At 53.5% G+C, this 26,590-nt stretch overlaps 1 protein-coding gene across 1 annotated transcript; it reads left to right on the top strand.

The window, feature by feature from the left end:
* The first annotated feature begins 4,416 nt into the window (after positions 1-4,416).
* Positions 4,417-26,590, top strand: BPIFB1 (BPI fold containing family B member 1). The gene is made up of 16 exons (XM_058562921.1): positions 4,417-4,538; positions 6,935-7,082; positions 9,912-10,047; positions 10,742-10,849; positions 11,760-11,906; positions 12,650-12,731; positions 15,679-15,742; positions 17,417-17,502; positions 18,491-18,670; positions 19,615-19,672; positions 20,160-20,314; positions 21,641-21,708; positions 22,607-22,652; positions 23,122-23,185; positions 24,168-24,244; positions 26,422-26,590. The coding sequence occupies exons 1-16, from the start codon at positions 4,476-4,478 to the stop codon at positions 26,452-26,454; spliced, it is 1,515 nt and encodes a 504-aa protein (XP_058418904.1). The 5' UTR covers positions 4,417-4,475; the 3' UTR covers positions 26,455-26,590.

Genomic DNA, 26,590 nt, shown 5'->3' with positions numbered 1-26,590 from the left:
GCCCTCCTGATTTCTATCTGTCTGACCCCGCCACGTCCTCAGACACCCTTTCTGGTTTTACGCAGGATCAAAGACTTCCCAGGAGAGGATGCCCCTCTTCCCGGCTGGAGGTGATGAGACAGAGGGGGAGAGCGTGGACTCCAGAGTCAGACAGAACCGAGTCCGAATCTTGGTTCCACATTTTACGGCTCTGGGACCCTGGACAAGTCACTTCGCTTCTTCAAGAACCTTTCTCATCTGGAAGATGGGGGTGATACGCCTGTTTTTTCCTCTCTGGGCCTCAGTTTAGATGGTCTTTTCCACTCTGCCACTTTGCTGTGTCGGAGTGCCCAGCTTTGATTTAACGTCAGACTCTCTCCCCGCCCCAATGGAGGCTTCTGTGGGCCATCCAGGGACAGAGCACAGCAGGAAGGAGAGAAAAGGACAGAAGTTTCCCCTGACTGACACTACTGTAAGATGGCTCCCTGCTCCCTGGGGAGCCAAACAATGTTTAGAGCTGAGTCTTGTGGGCACCTTCACAGAGATATTCTCAAACCTCCCTGCCAGGCCTCTCAAGCTGCAACCCCAGATGAGGGCAGAGCTTCTCCAATGGCTGACTGCCCTGCGTGCCACCCCCTGGTTCTCTGGCACCCTTTCCTCATCTGCCCAGGGGATGATACTGGGAAGGACGTAAACCAGCCCCAGATTGATCCCTCTCCTGCAGTGTCCACACCAGGCCCTTGGAAAACACACACACACAAGCTTTGACCCTGTCCAGAGGGAGCAGAGAGCAACAATTTTCCGCTCACAGAAGCCGCTCTGCCCACCATGACTTCAGCTCATCAGCCTGCTTCTCTCAGGCAAGAGAGAGAATCCAATCCATTGCGTGTCCCAACTCCAGGGGACATAACCCCCAACCCCCTAAATGGTCCCCAGAAAGCCCCCTCCCTCCAAGCCTGCACTTGGGGCAGACACCTCCTGCTCTCCTCGCCAGGAGAGTGGAGGAGGGACCGCAGCTGTCTCCTAAGAAATATCTTCACAGGACTTCCTTTGCCCTCTTCACCCTTTTATCGCCTCAGTCTGGGTCAGGAGCCCCCACATGAGGGACCCAAGAGCTACGCAATCAGATCCTGGCCACCTGCTTGCACTGTCTGGCCCCTCTTCTTGGCATATAGCATCTGTGGAATTTTGGTGCCTCAGACAACACTTGAGTTTTCAGATTCGAGTTAAGTGCTAGTGAAGACACCCATCAGTGGGCGGTGAGAGAGAAGAGCCCTGTTTTAGACAGGATGGCCAGGAAGGCCTCACCAAGGAAGGGACACTGAAGCTGAGACTTGGTGAATGAGAAGGAGCCAGCCGGGGGAAGAGCTGAGAGAAGAGCACTCCTGGGAGAAGACTCAGCACATGCAAAGGCCCTGAGGTAGGAATGAGAGGAGAGAGGGGCACAGTGGTGAGAGATGAGGGCTGAGAGGTGGACAGCAGCCAACCATGCGGGGCCTCATAGAGTGTGGATTTTCATGCAAGAGCTGCAGAGGCCTTTGGAGGGTTTTAATAAGCAGGAGAGTGACAAGATCTGAGCAATGTTTTCAAAAGTTAACTCAGGCTGTTGGGTGGAGATTGGATTTTGGTAGAGGGGACTAAGAGTGGAAAGAAAGAGACCAGAGAGGAGACTGGAATGAGTGAGTGAATGAACAGTGAATGCGTACATGGATGGATGGATGGGTGGGTGGGTGGGTGGATGGATGGATGGCTGGATGGATAAAATGGACATCCCTCAAGACAGAGGGGATCTGAGCCCCAAGAGAGTCAATAGTTAGTGCTTTGGGGGCTCCCAGGAGGGCAAGAGGACCTTAGGGCCAGAGTGGGCAGTGATCAGGCAGCTTTATGCAGATCCTGCCTTCCAAATTGGGCCTTGAAGGTCAATGGTGTTAGTATTTCAATAATGATAGTAGCATTTATCATTTACTAGATTCTCTGATATTCCGAACATTTCATATTGTCTTATGTGACCCTCAAAACAGTCCCGTGCCAGCTGAGCAAACAGAGGCTCCCCGAGAGAAAGCAGTGTGCCCACCGCCGCACACCCGACGCGCCCAGAGCAGGGGCTGCACCTCGCCTGCTGGAGCCCAGACGCTGCCCCGCCCTGCTGCCCACACAGGCAGGATGGAGCTTTCAGGGGGTGCGCGAGGCACTCCAGGAAGAGGACACAGTGCAGGCAAAGGCCTGGAGCTGGACAGGGGTGCGACCAGGACAAAGAGGCCCGGAGCAGTCGGGGGGGCTGAGCGGCATGGAGGGCAGGGCCATGGTGACCCGTGGTTCTGCGGTGGGCCGGGCCTGTGGGGCGCAGTCATGCGTGCCGACCCCAGCCGGTGTGTCGGGGCCGAGGGGAGGAAGCAGGAGCTGATGCGGGTCAAGGCCCTGGCACTGGGCTCAGGCCTGCCACAGAGGGGCATTGTCCCTGGGCATCAGGCGTGGCCGGCTGGAGAGCCCAGGAGGGGTGTTTGCCTCTCTGGAGATGTGCCCAGGGTCTGGCAGGGTCCCTCCTGGAGGCCTCCCTGGCTCCCAGGGCGTCTCACTGTTAGGTGTTCGGGGCCTTTGGCGCATCTGCAAACATGGCAGTGGGGCAGATGCTCCTGCCTTGTTCCCTCGACAACTCCAGGAAGGGGAGATCAGCCGGGGCCTGGCCACATGCTGTGTGGCCCCACGGCACTCACTGCCCCTCTGTTGTGCCCCCGCACATGGAGACAAGATTCAGCAATGGCCCTCCCAGCTCCAAACCACAATCCTGGCTTCTAGACTGAGGTCGGGCGGCAAGGATGCTTCCCTAGATTGTGCCAAAAGGCCATGTTTGGTCCCACCCCCCAACACTCACCCAGAGTCACTGAGGAAGGACAGCATGGTGGTACAGAGCGTGTGGTCTGGACTAGACAGTTGGGCTCAAGTCCCAGCTCTGGCACCCCTGGCCATGGGACCTACAGCCAGTCACTCACCTCTCTGACCCCAGGCGCCCTCAGCAAACCCAGGGCTGCTGACTCGCCTCTGGGTGACTGTGCAGGCTAAGGGAGCTGAGTCCTGCACCCAGGCGGTGGGTGATAGGGGTCCTGCGGGCTGTCCATTTGTCCCCTTGGTTCACGGTCCTGCCTCATTATTCACTCACTCCACAAATATGCACTGAGAGTCCTGAAGACACAGGAAAGGCAGAGTAGATGCCAATTGCCGTCAAATGAATGAATAAAAGCACATGCTAGGGCTGGCCCCGTGGCTTAGCAGTTAAGTGTGCGTGCTCCGCTACTGGCGGCCCGGGTTCGGATCCCGGGCGCTCACCGACGCACCGCTTCTCCGGCCATGCTGAGGCCGTGTCCCACATACAGCAACTAGAAGGATGTGCAGCTATGACATACAACTACCTACTGGGGCTTTGGGGGGAAAATAAATAAATAAAAAATAAAAAAAAAAGCACATGCTGAGTGCTGTGTGAGCACCGCAGCTGCCTGTGGGGGAGTGCCACTGTGATCCCCATTTTACAGATGAGGACACTGAGGCCCAGAGAGGGGCAGTACCTTGCCCACAGTTACACAGCAAAGAAGAGGCAAAAATGGGGTTCAATCTATTCTCTTGAGCGAATTAGTTACTGGAGTTGTGCATTCCTAAGTCCTCAGATGTATTTAGGAATAAGGGATGGGCAAGGCTATTCCTGCCTTCCTCCAAGTTGATTATTTGGACTAAACTAAGATCTTAACCTCTCTACAAAGGCTCATCTGTTATATGCAATAATAAAGCAACAATCGCTCCCGTTTATTGAGTACTTACTCTGTGCCAAGACCTACACTCCAGGCCATATCCACTGTGTTCCTCTCAGCTCCTTAGGAGGTAGGTGCAACCATGATTCCCATTTCACAGATGAAAATTGGAGTCAGAGAGGTTAGGGAATGAGCCCCGAGTCACACAGCATGGAAATGGTGGAGCCAGGACTCGAACCCACCAAGGACGCCTCTGTGCCCACCAAGCTGTGGAGTCGTCCCTAGATGGGTTTTGAAGTCAGAGTTCTTGTTTGAATCCTGGCTCTGCCACTGGCTGACTGTGTGAGGCGGGTTCCTCCCACAAAGTTCAGGTAACAATGCCGACCCAGGTGGGAATGAGGCTCCACCGATGTGACTGACGTAAAGCCTGGGGAGGCACCTGCCACATCACAGGTGTTAATGCACTGTCCCTGCTACTGTTCTCATCATTGTCCCTATGGGAGTGGCTGCCCAGGAGGCAGGGAGCCCCTTGTACGGGCCTCACCGTGCCGGGTCCGGCTCCCCTGCCACGTGCCCCAGCACCCCGCCCACCCCTCATGTCAGCCAGACCCTCCTTTCTCCAAACCTTGGGAAGCTGGAGTCCAGAGGCTGCCTCTGGGTGGGGCTGTGGTTCACAAGAAGCCACAAATATTTACCTTGGAGACCTCCGTCCAAATACAGAGGGTGGCTGCCTCCTCGGCATGTGCAGGATATAAGATGACTCCCAGACCCACTGCCCAGCTGAGGAGAAGAGTGGGCCGAGGACTCCAACGTGTCCAGGTAAAGGTGTGCAGGAGGGGCTGAGGGTCTAGTCACCAGGAGGGTTCGGAGCTGGATACACCTGTTGGGGTCGGGTCAGGTCAGGAGCAGGAGGGAAGCTTGGCCCCGGGGTGAGGTCTCTCAGTCCACTAGGATCGTCTTGAGGTCAGGGCCAGGGGCTAGAGAGGTGCCCAGCTCCCTCACCCAGAAGACCAAAGAGTGATGATGAAGAAATCAGACTGGCTGAGTCCTTCCCTGACCTCATCCTCATGACATAAACCCACTCTGCACTCGCCAGTTCCTCTGTGCCCAGCCCTGTGCTGGGGTGATTCTGGGTTCAAGAAGTATCAGACAGTCTTGGCCCTCGAGGAACTCCCAATATGGCCAATGTGGTACATGCTGTGCTCAAAGAAAGCCCAGGGACATGGTGATAGAGGGCAGTCAGAGAAGGCTTCCTGGAAGAGGTGACATGTCGGTTGAGAAGCTGTGTAAAAGTTGTCTGGACAAAGGAAGAGAGAAAGCCATCCCATGCACAGGGAACAGCATAAGCAAAGGCCAGGAGGTGAGATCTGATGTTGTGGGTGTGTGCACAGTGCTTGGATTTGTGGGGGAGATGCCTTTCCACAGCAGGGGATGCGACCGTCCTCTTGGTTCCCTGAGCACCTCTGATCAGGGGAGGACAGGGTGATGCGTGAAGATAATGGAGGGAAAATGAGGTCAAGGTACTTGAAAGAAAAAGATTATGGAGTGGGGGTGGGGAGTGCTTCCTGGGCAAAAGAGCAGAGTACAGGGCGTCACCTCTGTCCTCTGGCTTTGACTGCAAAGTGGTTCCTTCTGACCCCAGTATTAGTAATAATAGCTGTCATAATCATAATAAAAGCTAATATCATGGAGCATCTGTGGCGTGCCAGGCCACAAATGGATTGTCTCAGTTAATCCTCCCAACCCTGTGATGTAAGTATTATTATTATCCCTTGTTTTAAAGATGAGAAAACCAAGACTCAGAGAGGGTAAGTCATTTGTCCAAGATCACACAGCAAGCGGTAGAAGCCTCCACTCGAGTCTCTCTGACTCCCAGGCCCATGATATCTCTCCTCCACCCTCAGGCCTCCTGACACTCAGGGATGGGGGTCCTGTGATTTGACAGGGGTCCCCTCGGCCCAGACCTCCTCGGTTTAGCAGGCTCAGATTCCCCATTTTCCACGGCTCCCAGAGGCCGTTCCTTCATTCAGCAACCATTCATTTATTAAACATCCACTGTGTGCCAGGCACCATGCTGGGTGCTGGGGACACAACAGGGAGCAGGGGGACCCAACCCTCCCTCCGGGAGCTCACGGCCTGGCCAGGGAGGCTGGTGTTGAATCATCGCAAGTGTCTCACGCTGCTCCAGCTCACGGAAGACACACGTCATCCGGACGCCACATTTGTCTTTAGCAGCAAGAAACCCACATGGTGAGCCAAGCAAGGGCTCCGGTCTCCGGGTCAGCATCTTCCTTCCCTTCCCTCCCTACAGTCCACAGGAGGCAGAAGCTTCCATCAGGGGCTTGGAGGCAGATCCGGGGTGCAAGCTTGGAGCTCAGGTGCAGATCCTCCGCCCCGTGGAGGGAACAGGGCAGCCTGGGGCCAGAACGCCCCAGCTCCTCTCCCAGGAGACGCCCGCAGCCCTCTCCCTCTCTTCCTCCTTTCTCTCCCTGGCTCCAAGAAGCCACCTACTCCCTCCTCAGGCCCCTTAGAATTGCAGATTAAGCAAACAGCTCTCCTACACCTGAATTCTCATCTCCCTCCTGCCTCCAAACATCCTGTGCCGGGCACACACCAGCTCCCAGGGCAACACGTCTCCAAGTGCGGTCCAGGGTCTCAGGCTGCAGGAGAGGGAAAGGTTTACAGAGAAAGGGACACGTGGGCAGAGTTCTCAAGGATGAATGGGAGTTCAGCAGGCAAATAAGGAAGGGGGAAAGCACTACAGGAACCAGGAAGAGCAGGTGCAAAGGCGCAGACACAGGAGACAACAGGGTATGTTCTGGAAACTTCAAGCAGGTTGGAATGACTGGTACTTTATAGAGCAAGACGAGAGTAAGCAGGCGGTGAAGTTGGCTGAGGTTGGGCCATAGAGGGTTTAAGTGCCAAACGCTATGGAGAAGGGCACTACTTCATTATGCCCATTTGCCAGGTGAGAAGACTGAGGCATGGAGAGGTTAAGTTGGTTGACTAAGGCCACGCAACTAGCACCTGGCAGCAGAGGCAGCACACAGACCTAAAGAGTTGGGCTCCAGAGCCCATTTTCTGAACCACTTCACTGAACAGCCTCTCCTGGACTCCTTGTCCCAAGTCAGCAGGCGTGATGGGCCTGCCCTTGGTCTCTCTGCCCAGCCAACAGGGCCCTGTGCTCACCCCAGGTTCTGACTGGGTTCTGACAGGCCTGCCCCCTGCTACTACTGACCCCCAAGAAGATGGCCAGTCCGCAGACCTTCACCCTCCTCTGTGGTTTGCTGGCAGCCACCTTGGCTGGAGCCACCCTCAGCCCCGCTGCCGTTCTCAGCCTCAGCCCAGAAGTCATCGAAGAAAGTAAGTCTCGGCCGCCCAGTCCTCAGCACCATAAGGCAAGGGGGCAGGTGGAGCAGCCCTCCAAAGGAAGGAGGGAGCTCCCCGTCACTGGGGGTGTGCAAGGCACGGCTGGGATCCCAGGTCGAGGGTGAGACTCGCATGGATGAGATATAAAGGTTGGGGGTGTCTGTGATCTCAAGAGTCCATAATTCCAAGACCCCTTCTTAAATTCCATGATTCTAAAAACCCGCTACTCAGGTTCGGTGGCCTGCAGGAGGGGTGTGCAGTGCTGCATGCGATGATGCAGCTGTCCCCCCTACTGCTGTTGTCTAAACCCCACCGCCAGCGCCCCTCCGCTGAGGTAGACCCAGGGTGCAGCCAGTCCCAGAGCGCAGACCCTCAGCCAGGAGTCTGGGGGCCTGGGGCCCAGGCACAGCCTACTACCCTCCAGCTCTGTGGCCCTGGGCAAGTCCCTGAACCTCAGTTTCCTCCTCTGGAAACAAATGAGAGGGCCTGCCTCCCGGGGTCGTTGGGATCACCCAATAGGACAGGAAGTGACAAGAGCTTTTGTGAACTCTGTGGCTGGGCTTCTCAAACCCGGCCCTTCTGACCATGTGGGTCTTCATTGCTGGGGGCTGTCCCGTGCATTCTAGGATGATTAGCAGCATCCTCGGCCCAACTGTGACAACCAAAAATGTCTCCAGACATTGCCAAATGTCTCCTAGGGACAATGGGTTGAGAACCGCTGCTCCAAAGTGTTGTCCCCGGAGAGGATGATAATCAGTCGGCCCTGGAGGTGCATCTAAAGCACTTAGAGACCAGCCCTCTGCACGCAGTGGGCCTGGGGGGTGCTGGATGGGTAGGGGCAGGGCCAGGTCCTGGGGAGCCACACAGGTGCTATAGCCAGAGGAGGGATCCCCTAGTAGGGACAAGGAGCAGAGGGGCAGAGGTGCCCTGGGCCCATTTGGTGAGTCACAAGCACATGGAATTTCAGCCAGAAGGAGCTTGGAGATGAGCAGCCATGGTTTAGGTCTCCTCGACAGCAGAATCTGAGTCGGGGAGCTGTGGACAAGTGGGCGGTTTTGGAGGTGACCCCCGGAAACACCTGCAGGAGAGTGGGAAGCAAGGCAGGTAAGAGCAAGCCAGTCACCACTGGGACCGGAGCTCAGTCCTGCTGGGCAACTGTGTGAGTTAGGGCTGTCGGGAGGCAGGAACCACTCAGTAAGCCCAACAGACAGGTTTGTATAAAGAATTATGAGGGGCCAGCCCTGTGGCTTAGCGGTTAAGCGCACGCACTCCGCTACTGGCGGCCCGGGTTCGGATCTCGGGCGCGCACTGACGCACCACTTGTCCGGCCATGCTGAGGCCGCATCCCACATACAGCAACTAGAAGGACATGCAACTATGACATGCAACTATCTACTGGGGCTTTGGGGAGAAAAAGGAGGAGGATTGGCAATAGATGTTAGCTCAGAGCCGGTCTTCCTCAGCAAAAAGAGGAGGATTAGCATGGATGTTAGCTCAGGGCTGATCTTCCTCACAAAAAAAAAAAAGAATTATGAGCAGGGGATTGGAGTAACGGGAAATTGGCTAAGAAGGAAAAAAGAGAGAATTCCAAAGGATACCCTAGGGATTGGGTGGAGGGTCTAATCCAAGGACAGAAGAAATGTGGAGGGCAGGGTCCTCCCCAGACCTCATGGGAGGAGTGTGGTTGAAGACCACTGGCTGGCGGGGAAATTCCCTGAGCTGCCCCGGGTCAGAGCGGGTCCACAGTTGGCTGCTGAGGCTAGTGGGCAGAGAACGGCCTGCTGGGGAGCTGATGGAATTCTCTGGGAAGCCACTCCGAGGGAGGAGGTCGCTGTTGACTCCCTGGGAAGCCTTCTCTGTGACTGCCTGGAGGCGAGCTGGGGTGCCCGCAGGAGTCACAAGCTGCCCTCGGGAGCACTGCTGAGCACGCAGCCCCGCGCAGTGACACCATGGGAGCCTGGGGAGAGGAGCACACCAGGGCCAGGAGGGAGCACCTTCCTCCTCCACGTCCCTCCAGAGCCTCTACTGACATGGCTTAACACTGTGCCAGCTGGCCAGGGAGGAATGTTCCGGGGCCCTGCTCCAGCATCACAAAGCAGGCAGAAAGTGTGGCTTTGTTGCTGAGAGGTAAAAACACACGGGACTCTGGGACAGAGTGGGGCACACGTCTGAGTCATCCTGCCTGAGAGTCGAGGGAGCAGGGGGGTCATAAGCAGGCCCCGTCGGTCAGTGGCTGGAGGCTGCTTCCAGAGCATCGATCTCCAGTGCTTCTGACCTGCTCGCGTACAAGCCCAATGGGCTCTGGCTGCCAGGGGAAAAGTCCGGCAGGGACCAGAACCCAGGGATCCCGCTTCCTCCTCTCTCTGCTCAGCACCTGAGGCTCTTCAGACAATGGGCCCACAGGACGTGGATGCCAGGGAATTGTTAGCAAGCGTGTTTTGGCAGCCAAACAGTCCCCAAATGGGCTTCGTGGAATCTCTGCCTCTTGACTCCAGAACCGTTTGCCACTGGCTGGTGGGAGGGAGACAGGTCCATGTGCCCGGTGCACTGGCCAACGAGCCCAGCAGAGGCTGGCAACGCTCAGGGGTGTCAGTGGTCCCCCAATGCCCCAGCCTCAGTCTTCATGTGAAAATGACCCATCTGGGCCATCCTCCACAAGGCCACATCTGCACAGTAGAGACGCTCAGGATGGAGCCACCCATACCCCCGCCTTACGTCCAAGTCTGAGCAGTCCTGAGTGATGCCCCCTCCCAGCCTGAGCCCCCGCCAAGCCATCCTTCTTGCCCCTCCCGCTGGACCCTAATCCCTGGGATCTGCCTCCAGAGCTGACACAGAAGCTGGAGGACCACGATGCCGTCGACATCCTCCGCCGGCTGCCGCTGCTCAGAACCATGCAGACGAAGCCAGCCAGGGGCATCCTGGGCAGTGTGGTGAACTTCATCTTGAAGTACATCATCTGGTAAGTGGAGCAGAACCATGTTGGGAGGCAGGTCCTTCCCCACACCCCTGCCCAGGGCACACTTTGCATGCTCAATCCATCAGTCAACAAGCATCAATTAGTGTCACCTCTGCCTGACCGTGAAGAATGGATCAAACAAATTCCCTCCCTCAGAAGCTCCCAGAAGAGTTGACAACAACCATCAGAGAGTGACACAGGAAGCCTAATAGATGACCCCAGATGAGGGTCGGCTGGGGTGGGAGGGTGAAGGGATAAGGTGACACTTCCTAGTGGAGGTGACAGGTGAGCCAGTGACGCCATGCTCACCAGCAGACAAGAAGAAAATGTCACTCTAGCCAGAGGGACCAGCCTAGGCAAAGGCCTAGAGGGGTGAGAGTTGGTCAGATGGCTGGAGCTCAAACTCTAAGGTGAGGACTGAGAGGTCAGTGGGTCCAGATCACAGACGGTCTTACAAGTCAGCCCAGGGAGCTGGGATTCATTTCCTAAGTGGGGTGGAGAGAGCCACGGGGCGTTGTGAGCAGGAGTCGAGGGGAGGGATGGGGCAAGACCACGCTGGGGAGGAGTCAGTGGACAGGACTTGGGTCCGGCTGCTGGCTGGGCACCAGGGAGACAGGAAAGATGGAGGGGAGCTGGTTTGGGGACGATGCTCAGTTGAGCATGAGGCATGAATCTCATCTCTCTGTGTCCCATCCAGGCTGAAAGTCACCTCAGCCTACGTCCTCCAGCTGCAGATACAACCTTCAGCCGACAGCCAGGAACTGGTGGTCAAGGTCCCCCTGGACATGGTAGCTGGATTCAACACGTGAGTGTCCCCTCAGTCAGGCACAGTGGGCCTGACAGTTTCATCCACTCAATCCTCCCTTTCCTCCACACAGGTATCTGGAAAAGAGAGTTCCAAGCTGAGGAAAGAGCAAGTGCAAAGGCCCTGAGGCAAGAGTGCACTTGCCTTGTTCAAAGAATGGCAAATCGCAGGGGAAGGGGAGAGTGGTAGGAGGTGAGGCCAGCAGGCAGCCGGGGCCAGACCACACAGGGCCTGTGGGCCAAGGTGAGGACTTGGCTTTTACCAAGTAAGATGGGAGCCATGGAAGGTTTGGATCAGAGGAGGAACGTGACATGATTTAACATTTTTAAAGAATCCATCTGGCTGCTGTGTACGGGGGCAAGAGTAAAGGCAGGGAGGCCATCCAGAAATTACTGCAACAATTCAGGAGGAGACAATGATTGCTTGGATGATCAGGGTTTGGGGGTAGAAAAGTGGTGAGAAGTGGTCAGATTCTGGACATGTTTTGGAGGTAGGGAAAGACAACAGGATTTCCTGATGATTGAATGTGGGAGGAGAGAGAGATTGAGGAGTCAAAGCTGACTCCAAGGTTTTTACCTGTGCAACTGGCAAGATGGAGTGGCCAGGAACCAAGATGGGGAAGATGGAGCGAGAAGCAGGTTTAGGGAGGATCCACAGTTCAGTTTCGTACATGTTAAATTTGAGACACCTGAGTAAGGAGTAGGGTATAAGTTTAGAAGCTGTTGGAAAATGCAGAGGATTTAAACCAGGAAAGTAATAAAAAGACTGAGCGTGGGACATGTTGGGGTAGAAAAACTGGGGAGATGAGGAGAACCCAGCAAAGGAACTTGAGAGGGGAGGTGAGAGAGCCAGGTTTGCTCCAGCCTGGGGCTGGGATGGTGCTCACAGCGTCGGGCACCTCCACTCCCAGGCCCCTGGTCAAGAGCATTGTGGAGATGCACATGGAGACGGACACCCAGGCCATCATCCAAGTGCAGACCAGCGAGAGGGGCCCCTCTCTCGTCCTCAGCAACTGCTCCAATAGCCAGGCGGGCCTGCGCATCAGCCTGCTACGTCGGTGAGTGCCGCCACCTCCCTCTGGGCTCCCACCACGCCTGGGAGGGAAGCCAGGTGGTGGCCTTGCCCATTTTACAGATGGAGAACACTGAGGCCCAGAGAAAGAAAGGGCCTCCTGACTCTTTATCTGGCGCTCCTTCCAGGGAATCTGCGATGCCAAAGAAAGTTCAAGACATCAAGGGTGAAAGCCATAACCGTGGGATTTCAGGCCTCATGCTGGGAAGTGGGGCAAACATTTAAATGTGGAAAGGAGCCGCCTTCCTAGGGCCCCTCAAACCACCTCAGGCCAGCTTGGGTGGAGCCATGGATAAAAACACACGGTGGACTCAGGCAAACGCATCTCCTTCATTTACTGTCTGGGCAACGCTGGGCAGGTCACCTCCCTGTGCCTCACCATCCAGACCACAGGGAGAGGATCAGATCAGGCCACAGCCATGAGTAAGCACTCAGCATATGCACAGCACACAGCAGGCACTTAGCAGGAGAATGGGGAGAATGCCAACTGCCATCACCCCAGCCTCTGGTACAAATTTCTAAAGACGACCCCCAGCCTCTGCTCCCTGAAACCTCTCTGCCACCGTCTACACCCGGCTCAGGTTCTACTCCCAGCCCTGTCTCTAACAGGTCATGGGACCTTGAGCAAGTTCCTTCCTCCCCTGGACTCCGTCTCCCCTTCTGTAAAACGGGGGAGAGGTGGTCATCTCTGACCCTTCCTAATCTCTCTCCCCTTCTCCTCTCCGGAAGCTTCTCCTTCCTGGTCAACTCCTTAGCTGATAAGGTCATGAGCGTCCTGGTGCCAACGCTGCCCACACTGGTGAGAAGCCAGGTGAGTGGAATCAGGGCCCCTCTGGCCTGCAAAGATTGCTCCCCCTGCAGGGCTGGGGTGGAACTGCAAGCTGGTGCTTAGGGACCTGTGTCTCCTTGAGTGGGAGACTTCTGGGCCTGGATCACTCTTTCAGCAATGGGTCATTGAGTTCAAGGTAATGGAGCTGCCAAAAGTCAACCAGGAGACCTTGATCGGTGATGTGCTGATGAATTGTTAACAATTGACTCTGGAGGGAAGGGAGCCCTGATTTGCAGCATTCGCTGACTTCTCTGGTGTAAACCTCCAAGGCCAATTTCAAGCTACTGACGTGATGTCACTGAGCAGAGTTGGGAAGAAATGAGTAGTAGCATGCTATTTTGTGGTATTTCCACCACACAGACACAATAGACATAAAAAACCCCAAGAGCAATAGATAATATACGACAAATATATAGATATAGCAACAGATAAAATATAACAAAATAATTAGGAAAGAATGAGTTTTGAGTTTTCATTAACTTTGATTTTAGTATAATATATTTAGTTGTAAGTTTATATAATTTAATTTTTAATAATGTCTGGGCTTAGCACCGGACTCAGAAATTCCTGAATGTGCAACAATTGGCCCTTGCAAACTGGTACAAGCTGGCTGTAGTATACCAGTCAGTGTCTCACACCAATCTGTGGTCCTCAGGGGTCTGTCACCCCCCCCAGTCCTGCTGGGTTTATTTTTCTGAGTCAGTAAACTCAAGTCAATCTCAATTTATATGTCCCTTACATGTCACAGGTCAACTAAAGCGCTTTCAGTTGGATTCATCCACGTTAACTGTTGATTCCCATTGTAAATTCCAAGATGTATTCACAACAGCATGCCTCCTGGAGTTCAAAACACCTTCTCAGATAATTAATATGTTTTTTATACTAAAACTTTTTTGAATTGAAAAGACAATGTAATAACTAAAAGAACTTTGGAGGGAAGTACCCACATTCTTCTGCTTTAACTTGGCTGCACTTTCTCTTGTGCCTTCCAAGCCCCATCCACACGCACTCATATTGTTATGTGGCTTCACTCAGGGTGAATGCTGTTGGATATTCCTTAAGTTATATCTAGTTTCTATGCCATTGTACGATATTTGTAATTATTGTCATAGCTGCATCATATTTAACACTTTAGTAAACAATCCCAGAAAGCCTTCATAAAGGAATCTGAAAGTAAATAATTTTGTACAATTTGGCTTTTCTTATGTGAGATATTTTTTCTTTTAAGAAATCTTTTTTTCTGTTCTGTTTCTTAAAGTAAGGCCCAGCTGGAAATTTTTTTCCAGCCTCCAGCAAAACTATATTTTAACTGGCATCATACTTTAATGGCTAAAAATGTATTTTCCACTAGAAAAGATGGCAAGAACTTGGGATTATAAAATGCTCCTTGCATAATATCTGTTTTTAAGGGTGAAAAGCCAAATATAGTGAATGATATGAGAAAACTGGTATTCCACTAACAATCCTAGTTTCCCATCATGATTCACTAGATTTGATACGATGGTCGTATGAATATGTTACTTGGCATGAAGGGAAAAGGCACCCTACGTTTAAATCTGGCAGAAGCCCATCTAGAAAATGCTGAAGCCCCTTTCAGTGTAAATATGTGGGTCCCAACCCCAGCTGCACATCAGAACCTCCTGGGAAGGCTTTTAAAAATACAGATATCTGGGCTGTACCCCACAGACTCCTATGTAACTGGTCTGGGCGAGGCCCTAGTGTTCCACGAGATTCTACCTCCTCTGGAGATTCTAATGTGTAGCCAGGGCTGAGAGCCCACTGGTGGAAGGGAATGAAGGGGAATTGTGGAAGAAGATGCCAAGACTGCCAGGGACACTTTTCCCAAAAAGAGCAGGCAGTCTCTTAGCAGTGAATGCTGAGCATCTCTGAGCCCGATTCCTCCATCCTCCCTGGGTTCTGGTTGGCAAGGCAGCCTGGAGAGGGAATGGGTGTTTCATAGAATAAGTTAACATTTCTCAAAGTGCATTGTCCTTTCTCGAGTGTAGCAATGGGTGGTCAACCAGAGGTTCTTCCACTAGGGAAATTGTACCTAAGACAAAATGACAAAACCTCGGAGCACTGCCCTGGAAGATGGGCTGCCTAGACCTGAGGACAAGGCCTTTGGGTGCCAAGGGCAAGTGAGTCAAATGTTCAACCTCATCCTCAAACAGAACAGGCGAGACCAGGGCTAGGTGAGGCCAGGGTTCTCACTCTCGGCACTGTTGACATTTGGGCCGGATAATTCTTTGTTGTGGTGCTGTCCTGTGCATTGTGGGATGTTTAGTAGCGTCCCTGGCTTCTACCCACTAGATGCCAACAACACCCCCCCAACAAATTATGACAACCAAAACTGTCTCCAGAAATTTCCAAATGTCTCCTGGGGAACAAAATTGCCCCCTGCTGGGAACTGCTGGCAGTTCTGAGGGGAGAAGAGTTCAGTGGGGAAAGGGATGTGTTGGGGCTCGAAACCCCCAAAGGGCACAAAGAGATAGTCCATGAGTCTGGTTAGGTCTGTCTTTCTGGCCTCTGCTATAGAGTCCAAGACGCAGAAGGGACTCAGTAACAATTTGTTGAATGAATAAGCGAATGAAGGAATGAATTCTCCATTTCCCTCTCATGGAAAACGAGGGCTCTCGTGAAGAAAACAAGGAGTCTGATGCGGAGGGCAGCTGGCGGGCCGGGCGCACCCTGGCCATAGGGCAAGGGACATTGCAAAAGTCCCAGGCGACACTGGGGGCTGGGGTAGGTTCTGAGCAGCAGGGATGGCTCTGGGGGAGTGGACGAACCACTGAGTCCTCAACCCCATGGATGACAACCTGGCTGGCCTGGGCACAACGGCGAGACTCAGGCTGGGCAGGCCGGGCACGGTCACTTTGGGGCTGTGTTCTGGCCCCTCGCTGATGGAGGCCCTGCCTTTGTGCTGTTGCAGCTGTGTCCCGTGATCAAGGCAGCCTTTGAGGACATGCGAGAGGACCTCCTGCGCCTGGTGAGGGGTAGGTGCACCCCTCTCTCCCATCTCTTTTACGTTGCTGCTGAGCTGGCCGCCAGGCCCTTCCTCTGCTCAGGGCGTCTCCCCCATCAGGCCTGAGCAGCAACTCAGCCCAGCAGCAGGCTGGAGGAGCAGACGGGAATTCACGACTGTGACTTCATGAGCACCTACTACATGCAGTTTCTATGTGAGCCAGCAGGTGCTCCAGATAAACCCAAGTTCAAATCCCAGCTCTGACATTGACTTGCTCCGCGACTTTAGGAAAGCCAGCTCCACTTCCTTATCCTCAGTTTCCTCAGCTGTAAAATGGGGCTTATACATCCCTACCTCACCAGTTGCTTAGTGAGGATGGAAAGTTTCCAGGAAAGTTCCAGGCACACAGCAGGTGCCCTGCCTGGCACAGAGAAGTGCTTACAAATGTGTGCTGAATGGATGAATGAATGAATGATACAGAGACCACTGTGGGCTATTAGAGAAGAGGGAACAGGGAAGAGACAAGATGTGTGCCCAGGAAGGATGTCACGTCTCCCTCGCCAAGAGTAGCAGAGATCAGAGGACACAGGCTTCTGCCCCCACCTCGGGATTCTGCCCTGCACCCCTCAGAGAGAGAATTGGTGGGAAGAAGAAAATTCTGCCGAGTACTCTTTTGGGATCTGAAGAAGCTCAAAGGGCCAGCAGAGGGGAGTGGGAAGAGGAGAATGGAAGCGACATGCACTGAGCACCACGGAGCGCCCGCTGGGCTGGGCATTCCACGCATGCCGTCTGGCTGACTCCTCAGACAACTGCATGACGTCGTGATCATTCCCCACTTCACAGAAAAGAAAACGGAGGCCCAGAGAAATTAGGTCATTTGCCCGAGTTCACAGAGGAAATTAGTAATAGGGGAAAGCTTAAACTTCATTCTTCAAGTCCAAGTCTGGTGTAATTCAGATCTGAGCCACTTTACTAGGTACCCGTCCTGGCCGCCCTGACACTGGTTTTACTGTTTTACCCACACTGTAGGATGAGGAAACACTTTCAGAGGTCAGAAGAGACTAGCTAAGGTCACTGGGGTCAAACGGAAGTCTACCTGGCTCCTCTGTTCCCCCGGGGCAGGGCGGGAGGCATGCGCCCCCTCCCCGCCCTCCCCTTTCTCCAGCCAACAGCTGGGGCAGAAGAGACGCCACCGCCACCTGGCGGCCGAGTGGGGAATCCCCGGATGAACACAAGCGATCCAAGGGGCAGACCCAGGTCCTGCCTGGGTGAGGGGTGCAAATCACAGTCTGGAGGGGAAGGTGGGGAGTTATAAGCAAGAGGTCAGTTTGGTTCCAAACCAAGACTTTGGCATAGGACTGACTGGGTTCAAATCCTTTCACAGTATGACCTTGAGCAAGTCGTTTCACTTTCCCGAGCCTCGGTTTCTGCATCTGTGAAATGGGGGTAATGATAGGACCTGCCTCCTAAGGTCATTGTGAGGATTACATGAGCTAACACACGCAGAGCTTTAGCACGGTACCTGGCAAGATATACACTCCATAAATGTCAGTCGTCACCACCATCATTGTCATCACTCCTGCTCTCCCTACCTACCCCCCAACTCCGGTGCAATAATGCAGCTCCAGCAGAAAGCAGCCCCCAAACCGACCCCATCTGATGCTGCCCTCCACCCTCACAGAACTTTCTTCTTGTCGCTGAGCAGTGCCCCTTTACCTCGGCTCTGATCACCTGGAGTTTGACCTTCTGTCTCCTGCCATCAAGGATAATGCCATCCAGCTCAACCTGTGGGTGAGTGTCATGCGACCTCGAAGATAAAGTGAGGACATCACTGCCCTTCTCTGACCGCCAAGGGTCAGACACCATGGGTCTGTTTCAGGGGAGAAAATGCCAGTCACAGTTAGGACACACAGGCTGATTTAGAAAAATCTCAACAGGCTGAACATGTCCCATGTAAACCATTCTGACAGAGAAAAACCAGCAGGTGGAATCTAAGGGCCACACACAGGACTCGACCCTATGATCTGTCCTCCGAACCTGATTCCCCAGGCAGGGGCAGGAGTGTGCGGCCTGGGGTTCTTGGTCCCTCTCCAGGCAAGCCCCTGCCAATCCCCAATATCTGGGTCCGAGGATCAAGACACTGAGATCACCCAGGACATTGAGGATCACACAGACCAAGTGTCTCTCCCAGCTCCACAACTCCCCTGCTGTGTGACTTAGGGCAAGTTTCTTCACCTTTCTGAGCCTCAGTTTCCTCATCTGTAAAATGTAGATAATAATAGTCACCAAGGAGAGGATGAAATGAGACCGCATGGGAGCCCGGTAACTCAGCTGTCTGTGAAATGTGGAGCCACACACTCAGACTGGGGCTGGACTCCCTGAGGGACCAGGCCAACCTGGGTGCACAAATCCCAGACCAGTTTTCATGGACCCCTTGGAAAACTGCAGTATCAAACACTTCCATCCATTTTGTTGCAGTTTTGAATTTTCCCTTCATCCAAAGGATTTGTGAGGTATCTAAGTTGAAATCTAAATGCCAAGTAAGACACCTAGGTTTAAAAAAATCAGAGGTTATCTGAGTGGTGCAGGTAGAGTAGACGTTGCTAGGCACCTGAGATAACTCAACACCTATGGCAAGGCACTGAGTTCCAGGCTAAGCTTCCTGGCAGCAAATGCAAAAAGGGAAACAGGCTGAATGGTGTCATTTCCTTCTAGGTTGTTATTGAGTAAGTTGTAGAGTTTAAGTTCCCAGCAAACTCTCTGCTGTATGTCTCCTTAGGCCAAGTCGTTGGACTCGCAGGGAGAAGTCACCAAGTGGTTCAATGAGTCTGCAGTTCCCCTGACGATGCCAACCCCGGACGGTGAACCTTTCAGCCTCACCGTAAGGCAAGATGTGGTGAAAGCTGCAGTAGCCGCCTTGGACCCTCCAGAAGCACTCATGGTCCTGTTGGACTATGTGGTAAGCCTCAGCATGGGACAGAGGATGGGGCCACCTCTGCTACATCATGGGAATTTCCTGAATCAAAGAGGGCACAAGGACCCCTTAAGCCCCTGAGCAGGAATCCCCTCTCAGGCTCAGTTTAAATACCTCCAGTAATGGAGAGCTCACTCCGTCCTCTAACAGACTGCATGTCTGACATATAGCTCTAAAGCTGAAAATGTCCCTGGGGACATCCATCCCTAGACCTGGTTCTGCCCTCTGGAACCTGAGACACCTGCTTTCTCTACCAAATAACAGTCCTGTCGAGCCAAAGGGCATCTTGGATACTGAGTGGTCCAGGGATGGAAATTGTACCACTGCCCTTCACTATGGGGCCCACGGCAGACATCACTAATCAATCAGGGCCCTCCTTTCTATTGAGCCTAGATGCCAGCACAGCCTTGGAATCCAACACAGCACAGCAGGCAATCACCAGTCATCTAGAGTGTGCCACCTCCTCCAGGGTGACAAATGAGGAAACTGAGGCCCAAAAGGGGGAAGCGTTGGCCCAAAGTTATGCGAGAGTGTCAGGACTTCACGTCAGCTGACAGGCAACACATCACCAAGCTCTTGAGGATTAGAATTCAGCACAAGGGGCTGGGATGATGAGAAAAGAGGAGTCAACCAGCAACCACAGTCATGACTGTAGCCAGAATTGGGTCACTTCTCTACGTCTTCTGGGAGCAGGGAGCTGCCCACAGACCCCAGCCACCACCAACTCCCAGTAAAAGTCCCGGCCAGCGGGGCCCCCATGCCTCACGGCAGCTGCCATAGGGCTGTTTTCCGCCAGTGACAGACATGTGGCCTGGACCACCAGGCCCGCCCAGCTTTTCCAGGGTTCCAGGGATCCCAGCAGCGGGGCTACTGGAGGCGTGCCTCCCCTCTGCCCCCCCTAACCTGCTCTGGCTTCCTCTCACCCTCAGCTTCCTGAGCTGGCCCGCCGGCTAAAGTCGAGCATCAAAGTGATCAGTGAACAGGTTGGTCCATTTGCCGTCTGCAGCTTGATGGGCGTTTGCTGTGGTCTGTCCACTGGCCTCTGGGGAATAAAACACGCATAGGCCCGCTCTCCTTCCTTCCAGTATTGGCATCTTTTACAGACCAGATTGCTGTCCCCATGGAGATTTCAGTCTAGCAGGGCAGTTTGACCTGAATCAAATAATTGCACAGATAATCAGTTACAAGCGTGGTGACAAAGGACAGATCCTGGGGGTTACGAGAGCGTTACTGGGGCACCTGATATAGTCTGGAAGACTAGAGAGGGCTTCCCTGGAGGGAAGGGTACTCCAGACAGAGGGGGATAGCAGTCCGTTCCAGGATCCGAGAGAAGGACAGTCCGGCTGGAGCACAGAGAAGAAGCAGGAAGGCCGGGAAGGTGGGCGCAGGCCAGGCCACGTGGGCCACACGGGGCCTGCGGGCCGTGGCGAGGCGCTTGGGAGGCTGCATATGGGCCTGCTGTCCTTCCAGGCAGCAGATCAGCTTGGGCCCACGCAGATCGTGAGGATCATGACTCTGGAGACCCCAGAGCTCCTTCTGGACCAGGGCATGGCCAAGGTGGCCCAACTGATTGTGCTGGAAATGTTTGCCACCAGCGAAGTCCACCGCCCCTTCTTCACCCTGGGCATCGTGAGTTCAGTTGTCTGAGACGTTGGGAGCAATCTGGGGGATCCTCCTATTCACTGTTCCTGTTCACCCCTCTTGCTTTGCTAAACGTTTCCACCACTCTTGCCACCCAGCAGAGTGGAGTGGGGGGAGCGCTAACCCAAGAATTGGGAGCTTTGGGGGCCTGACTCTGACCCTGTGACTTATTAGTCAGGCCCTTTGTACCCCATTCGTGGGTCAGTCATTGGTCACCAATGGCCCCCAGGGAGAGGAGGAACTTAACCTCCCAGCCAGGCAGCCCCATATAGTAAGGGCAATGCTCCAGGGAGGGGACAGCTGTGACCTGTTAGCAGCAGCACTCAGCAGCTGAGGGGTGGATGCCCCGTCCTATAGAGGGGATCCAAGTGGGGCACCAACTGCGTCCACCTCAGCGGGCAAAGAGAAGAGAGAGACGAGGCAGGATTCGCGGTTGGGCACTGGAACTGTGCTTAACCAAGGAGGCTGGATGGTACCTGGTGGGTAGAAGGAGGCTAATGTAGGCAGCTATCCTTACAGCAGGGTTACCACGTACAGCTGTGCACAGCAATTGTCCACACGCAATTCGCAAAGACTGCAGGATGCACAGTGCCCTGGCCTCCTGGCCTGGAGGAGATTCCTGGCCCCCACCAGCAGTGGGAATGGACTGCCGGGCCAGCCTCACTCCCTGGTGACCTGTTCCTTCGTGGCCAATGGCAGGCATTTTTCAAAAGGCCGCCAAGCCCAGGCCTGTTTGTTCTCTGGATGTGGCTGACCTGGAGCTAGAGCCTGGCACTTTGCCCTCAGGTCTGCAGGTCAAGTTGATGTATATCTTTGGCACCCATATTTGAGACTTGGCTTAGCTTCTGACCTTTCTGATAATAATAATGGTTAACATTTACCAGGGGCTTAATAATCCTCATCCCTCGGTTTCCTTTCTTCTACAATGGGGTAATAATAGGGTTATTATCCTATATCCAACTTCATAGCATTGTGAGGATCAAAGGAGAGAACCACATAAAGTTCTTAAAACACTGCCCGTCACACAGTGAGGGCTCCATGCTTATTGGCTGCTGTCATCATCATCGTCATCCTCCTTCCCCACAACAGTCCCGTGTGGTCATCTGTTCAATGGGGAGCGGGTACAGGTAGTATCCCTTTTAATAGATGAGGAAAGTGAGGCCCGGAAAGGTCAAACCCTTTCCCAAGGTCACAGAGCCAGAAGCTGAGATTCAAATAGGTCAGCTTGACCCCAGAGCCTCCTTGCATAACCCCACCCCCCACACTTGACGCGTTCTCTTCAAAGAAATGGGGCCTGGGCTTCTCTTGTTGCAGGAAGCCAGCTCAGAAGCTCAGTTTTACACCAAAGGTGACCGACTCATGCTCAACCTTAATAAAATCAGGTAAACGTGTAAATTATTATGAAGATTCTGGGGATGAAAACAAGTCTCATCTCATTTCCACTGGGTTTCTTTAAATACCCAGTGTTTCGAGCCTCTGGGGTGTGAACATCGAGAAAAGGTGAGGGAGGCTGCCCCCCCTGGGCTGTCCCGCTGTCTGTCGAGGACTGAATGAGAGAGAGAGGAGGAAAGGGAAGAGCCTTGCAGCGGCCATGGGGCAGCCTGACCCTGACCACAGGACCAGCCTGCCCAGCACCGTCTTCTGAGACTTGGGTGCCCATGCTGGACGCCTCCAAGACAGTGGCAGCTACAGTCATGCCCGGATGCTGAGCACCCATGGAGCTCAGCCCAGAAGAGCAGGGATCCAGCTGCCTGCCCACTTCTCCTCCCATCCCACCGTCCCCCTGCCGCCTCAGAGGGAGTTCAGGGTTTGCAAGCTGGAGCCTCCTGGGACCAGTCAAGCCCATGGATGTGTTTTGATCAGCCCACATCGGGTTAGGGTTTTTTAAATATAAATTAGTTGTCAACATATAAAAATCAGAATACCTAGCCACCGTGGACCTGCATTCCTACATGGCAACAGACAGCTGAGCTGGGAATAAGTTACCCCTTTTAGAAGGAACCTAAACTCCCCAGTTCACCACAGTGAACTCACTCACAGTTCACTCACTCCTGGGGGTGGTTTTTCTGCTCTTTGGACAACTATTTGTTTTCTGTCTCCTCCCCACCCCCCACCCCACTGCAATGTAAGCTTCATGAGGCCAGGATTTTATTTGGTCCACTGCCATATTTCCAGAGCCTGCACTATGCCTGGGACATAGTAGGTGCCCGGTACACAGTTGTTGACTGAATAAATGAATGAACTCCAAGGGGCCCTTCTCACGGGCATCTTCTGTTGCAGCGCCAATCGAATCCATCTGATGAACTCGGGCATTGGCCTGTTCAACGTGAGTATTAACAGACCTTCCCTTGAGACATGGGGGATAGCCCAGGATGGGCCATTTCGAAAACAGACACTGCCCAGGGTCTGCTTTGAACGAGGTCCCCACAGGCAGCCCCATGGTGGGCTGGCTGGCCTCCACAGGCCACAAAGTCCAGCCTCCTGGCTCAGGCATTCACTGAGCACCTAACAGAGTGGTGGAACAGAACAGAGCAGAGCAGTGGAGCCCCTGAGCGTGGGGGCAGGGGGCGCATCCCTTTAATGCACCTCAGTCCCCCCATCCGCCAGGGCCCCAGGCCAGCTGAGTTTGTGCCGCCGCCAGCCTGTCTGGTCCCTGGGAGCCCTTGCAGCTCTGAGCAGCAGGGGACCTGGGATCCTGGCATTTTCACTGGCTGCCCTCGTGGTGGGGCCGGTGGGAATGGCTGGGAAGACTTCGGCTGCTCAGCCAGGGTGACAATGCCCCTTCTCTCTCACAGCCTGAGCTTCTGAAAGACATCACCGCCGAGATCCTCACCTCCGCTCTGCTGCCAAATGAGAACGGTGCATCCCTTTGCTACCCACCCCCACACTCCCCAGGGCTTTGCCGGTGGTGCTTTATTCTACTGCATCTACCTGCATCTCCACGTGGGGCCCCTTTCATTCATTTTCCGCCCGTCCTCAGAGCCTAGTTCAAATTCCATCTCCTCCAGGAAGCCTTCCCGGTCACCCAGCTGGAAATGACCTCTGCCATCTCCAACTTCCCAGCCCAATTCCTTTACTAGTGGCAGAACCTAGGCGTGCAATGATGAACCAGGCAATGCCCAGCCTCACAGGGCCAACAGTAGGAGAGTCGGGGGTGTAAACAGACAACCAGAGCACACTCCATGGGCCTCAGGTAGACCTGGGTCCAAGTCCTAATTCCCCCTCCTGCTGGCTGCCTGGCCTTGGACAAGCTGCCTTATCATCCTGAGCCTGGCTTTCGCCATCTGGAAAACGGGGAAATAAGAGTGCCCTCCTCAGAGGCGTAAAAGAGATGCTGTCTGTAAGGGCAGAAAGGGGGTGCCAGGCACAGTCCGGGCTCAACTTTTCTCAGCCATTGCTGATGTTGGCATTGTTATTTGTGCTACTGTGGAGGAAGCCAAGAGAAACGGTGGAACTACTCTCATTAAGCCCCAGGTCATGGGGATGGGGAGAAATGGTAACCTATGCTAATTCTGCCTATTTTCATTGCTTTATTTGATTTGAGTGGGAAATCTCAAAGCATAGACACCTCTGCTGTGGATAATGGGAGCCCTTGATGGTTCTTGAGCAGAAGTGTGAGAGGATGTGAGGAGCCAGCCAGAAGCCAGTGCTAGAGGCAAAGGGTGGGGAAATGAGGCTAGGTGGATGCTGGGGCCAGAGAATCCAGGTGAGCAGAGGCAGAAGGGACAGTCTGAATCAGACATGCCAGGTCTCAAGTTCCCCTCAAGGAACTGTGAGCCTGCCCACGGCTGCCCAGTCCCACCCCAGGCCCACCAGTCTCTGACCACATTTGTTATTTCAGGCAAGTTAAGATCCGGGATCCCAGTGCCAATGGTGAAGGCCTTGGGATTCGAGGCAGTTTCCTGTTCACTGACCAACGTGAGTGGGGTTAACCGTCCTGCCCCAGGGAGGTCACGGTTGCTGGGAGAGCCTCGGGCTGGGAGGTGGGGCCCACGTTCCAATCCTGGCCCCACTGGTCATTCACGGGGGACCTTGGGCAAGTGCCTTCTCTCAAGGCCTTACTTCCTCATCTGGAAGTGTAAGGGTGTGACCGTCCTAGGCTGGGATCGATACCCCTCCAGCTTTTTCCACTCTATCTGTCATTCATTCATTCATTTGTTCATTCATTCAGTAAGGCCTGGCATGCAGTAGATGCTCAATAAATGCTTGTTGAGCGAATGACTCTCATTGGCAGCTGCTGGGAAGGGAGCTGTAGCAGCATCACCCCCACCTCCGAATATTATCATTAATAATATTTAACAGCCCCTAATTTTGTACCAGGCACTAGGGTATAGGCTGCATCTTGCTCAGTCTTCATGCCCACCCTATGCAGTGGGTCGTGTTGTAATCCCCATTTTACAGATGGGAAAACTGAGGATCAAGGATGGCAAGTCCATTTCCAAGGTCACATACTCAGTAGGTGGCAGAGTCAGGATTGGCACTCAGCGCCTGTCCTGATAACCCCCTGCCTTGAGCCCCCACCTCTGCATCAGCCAATGACAGTAAGACGGGCCCATCTCAGTCAGCCAGCCAGCAGGCATTTACTAAGCATCTACTGTGTGCCAGGCACTGATCACAGTAGTGAACAAAACAGACAGAAACCCCTGCCCTCCTGGAGTTTCTAGTCCACTCTAGACGGACAGACACATTGAAAGGGGATTTATCAACAATTAAGAAAATCCACAGGTGACTGCCCACCCTTCCACGGCCAAGGTGTCCAACTCAAAGCCAGGGAGGTACTTCAGACCAAACCTTTTACTCTTATCAGTCCTGATTTGCCCAAAGCTGCAGATTGGTACCACTGAATGCCTGAGCTGTTTAGTTCTGGAGAAACCCACAGAGGAAAGGAAGTCTCAAAAATGCCCCCAACGGGGTTGCATTTGTGGGGAGGGTAGGAGGCTTTGTTAACTAGCTTAAAGGCAAATTGATGTTTGATTTATTATCAGCTGCCCACCCTCAAAAACCATGCCCAGCCTTCAGCTAGGGTTGATGGAGAGTAATGAGAAGGATACCGTGGATGGTACAGAGAGGCCGAGTCTGTCAGGGACCAGAGGACCAGTTCAAATCCCAGCTCTGCTTCTCGCTAGCCATGGACATCAGGCAGGTCCTTCGGCCTCTCTGAGTCCAGCTTCCTCATCCATAAAACCCAGCAGATGTCTGAAAACACGGGTTATGCACTAATGGACTACATTACAATGACCCAATTACAGCATGAGCAGTTTATCTAAGACACGTACCATGCTGGATTCATGTTGGACGGACAACTGGTGTCCACAAAACCGGAAGGCTGGATTGTTTGGTTTATTTCACATATCTCTTATTGGGGGACATTTCACAACTTTCCTCTTTTTAAAATCAACTTGCGTTGCATAATCCATCATTTGCAGTTTGCATTGGAAATGTATCGTTTCATTCTTTGGATCTGTTTCCAAATTTCCTGTTTTGCTCTATTCATTTGTTTTGGGCTAACCGCACGTTGATTTCCTTTTTATAGCTTTATAATGTATGTTTTAAAATCGAGTCAAAGGAATGATTAAATGGATAGATAGGAGATAAAGCAAGTAGGGTTTAAAAAGTTAACGGTAGAATCTACACAAGTGTTCACTGTAAAATTTTTTCAACTTCACTGTATGTTTGGAAATTATCATAAAATATTGGGGGAATCTAATAGATTAAGTTCCTCATATAACACTTAGTTTCAGAAAAAAGGCAGACGGTCGTTAAAATTTTAGGTGCCTGGGTCCCCATGGATACAACCGGAAATCTGCATTTTACACAACTTCTTGGGGAATTTTGGTGACCAGCCGGGCTTGGGGACAATGGTCCTACACAACCCAACACTCCACGTGCAGGCACTTCACCTGTCCCCCAGAGCCGGGCACAGCATCACTGTTCACACACAGATGCTACTCCTCTGACCCTCCCAAGATTTCTGTATGAGTGAGTTCGGGATCACGACCCCCAGTGCCAGCGGTCACCTTGTGGAGGACAAACCAGCATAAACCACCACAAGGCAGGAGGTAAAAACCCATTTGACTTTTCTCCTCCCATTCCAGGACGCCCTTGTGGTCACCCCAGCCTACTCGTAGAACCCCAGACCGCTCTTCTCTTTCCCAGTGAAGACATGCACTGTGGCCATGGAGGGCAGGCTGGGTCCCAGCGGGAACGTGAGAGCCATCTCTGCAGACTGTCCCTCGCTGCAGGAAATAAATGCTCGTCTGTGAC

Source organism: Diceros bicornis, chromosome 19, assembly GCF_020826845.1.
Source record: "Diceros bicornis minor isolate mBicDic1 chromosome 19, mDicBic1.mat.cur, whole genome shotgun sequence".
Taxonomy (NCBI): domain Eukaryota; kingdom Metazoa; phylum Chordata; class Mammalia; order Perissodactyla; family Rhinocerotidae; genus Diceros; species Diceros bicornis.
Note: the sequence above shows the minus strand (reverse complement) of the source record. Positions and strands in the feature narration are given on the sequence as shown.

Excerpts from the sequence above, each read along its gene's own strand:
- BPIFB1 (XM_058562921.1), top strand. The coding sequence starts at position 4,476 with ATGACTCCCAGACCCACTGCCCAGCTGAGGAGAAGAGTGGGCCGAGGA. Across the intron at positions 12,732-15,678 it reads CCACACTGGTGAGAAGCCAG|CTGTGTCCCGTGATCAAGGC; the intron begins GTGAGTGGAATC and ends GTGCTGTTGCAG. Across the intron at positions 17,503-18,490 it reads CCATCCAGCTCAACCTGTGG|GCCAAGTCGTTGGACTCGCA; the intron begins GTGAGTGTCATG and ends ATGTCTCCTTAG.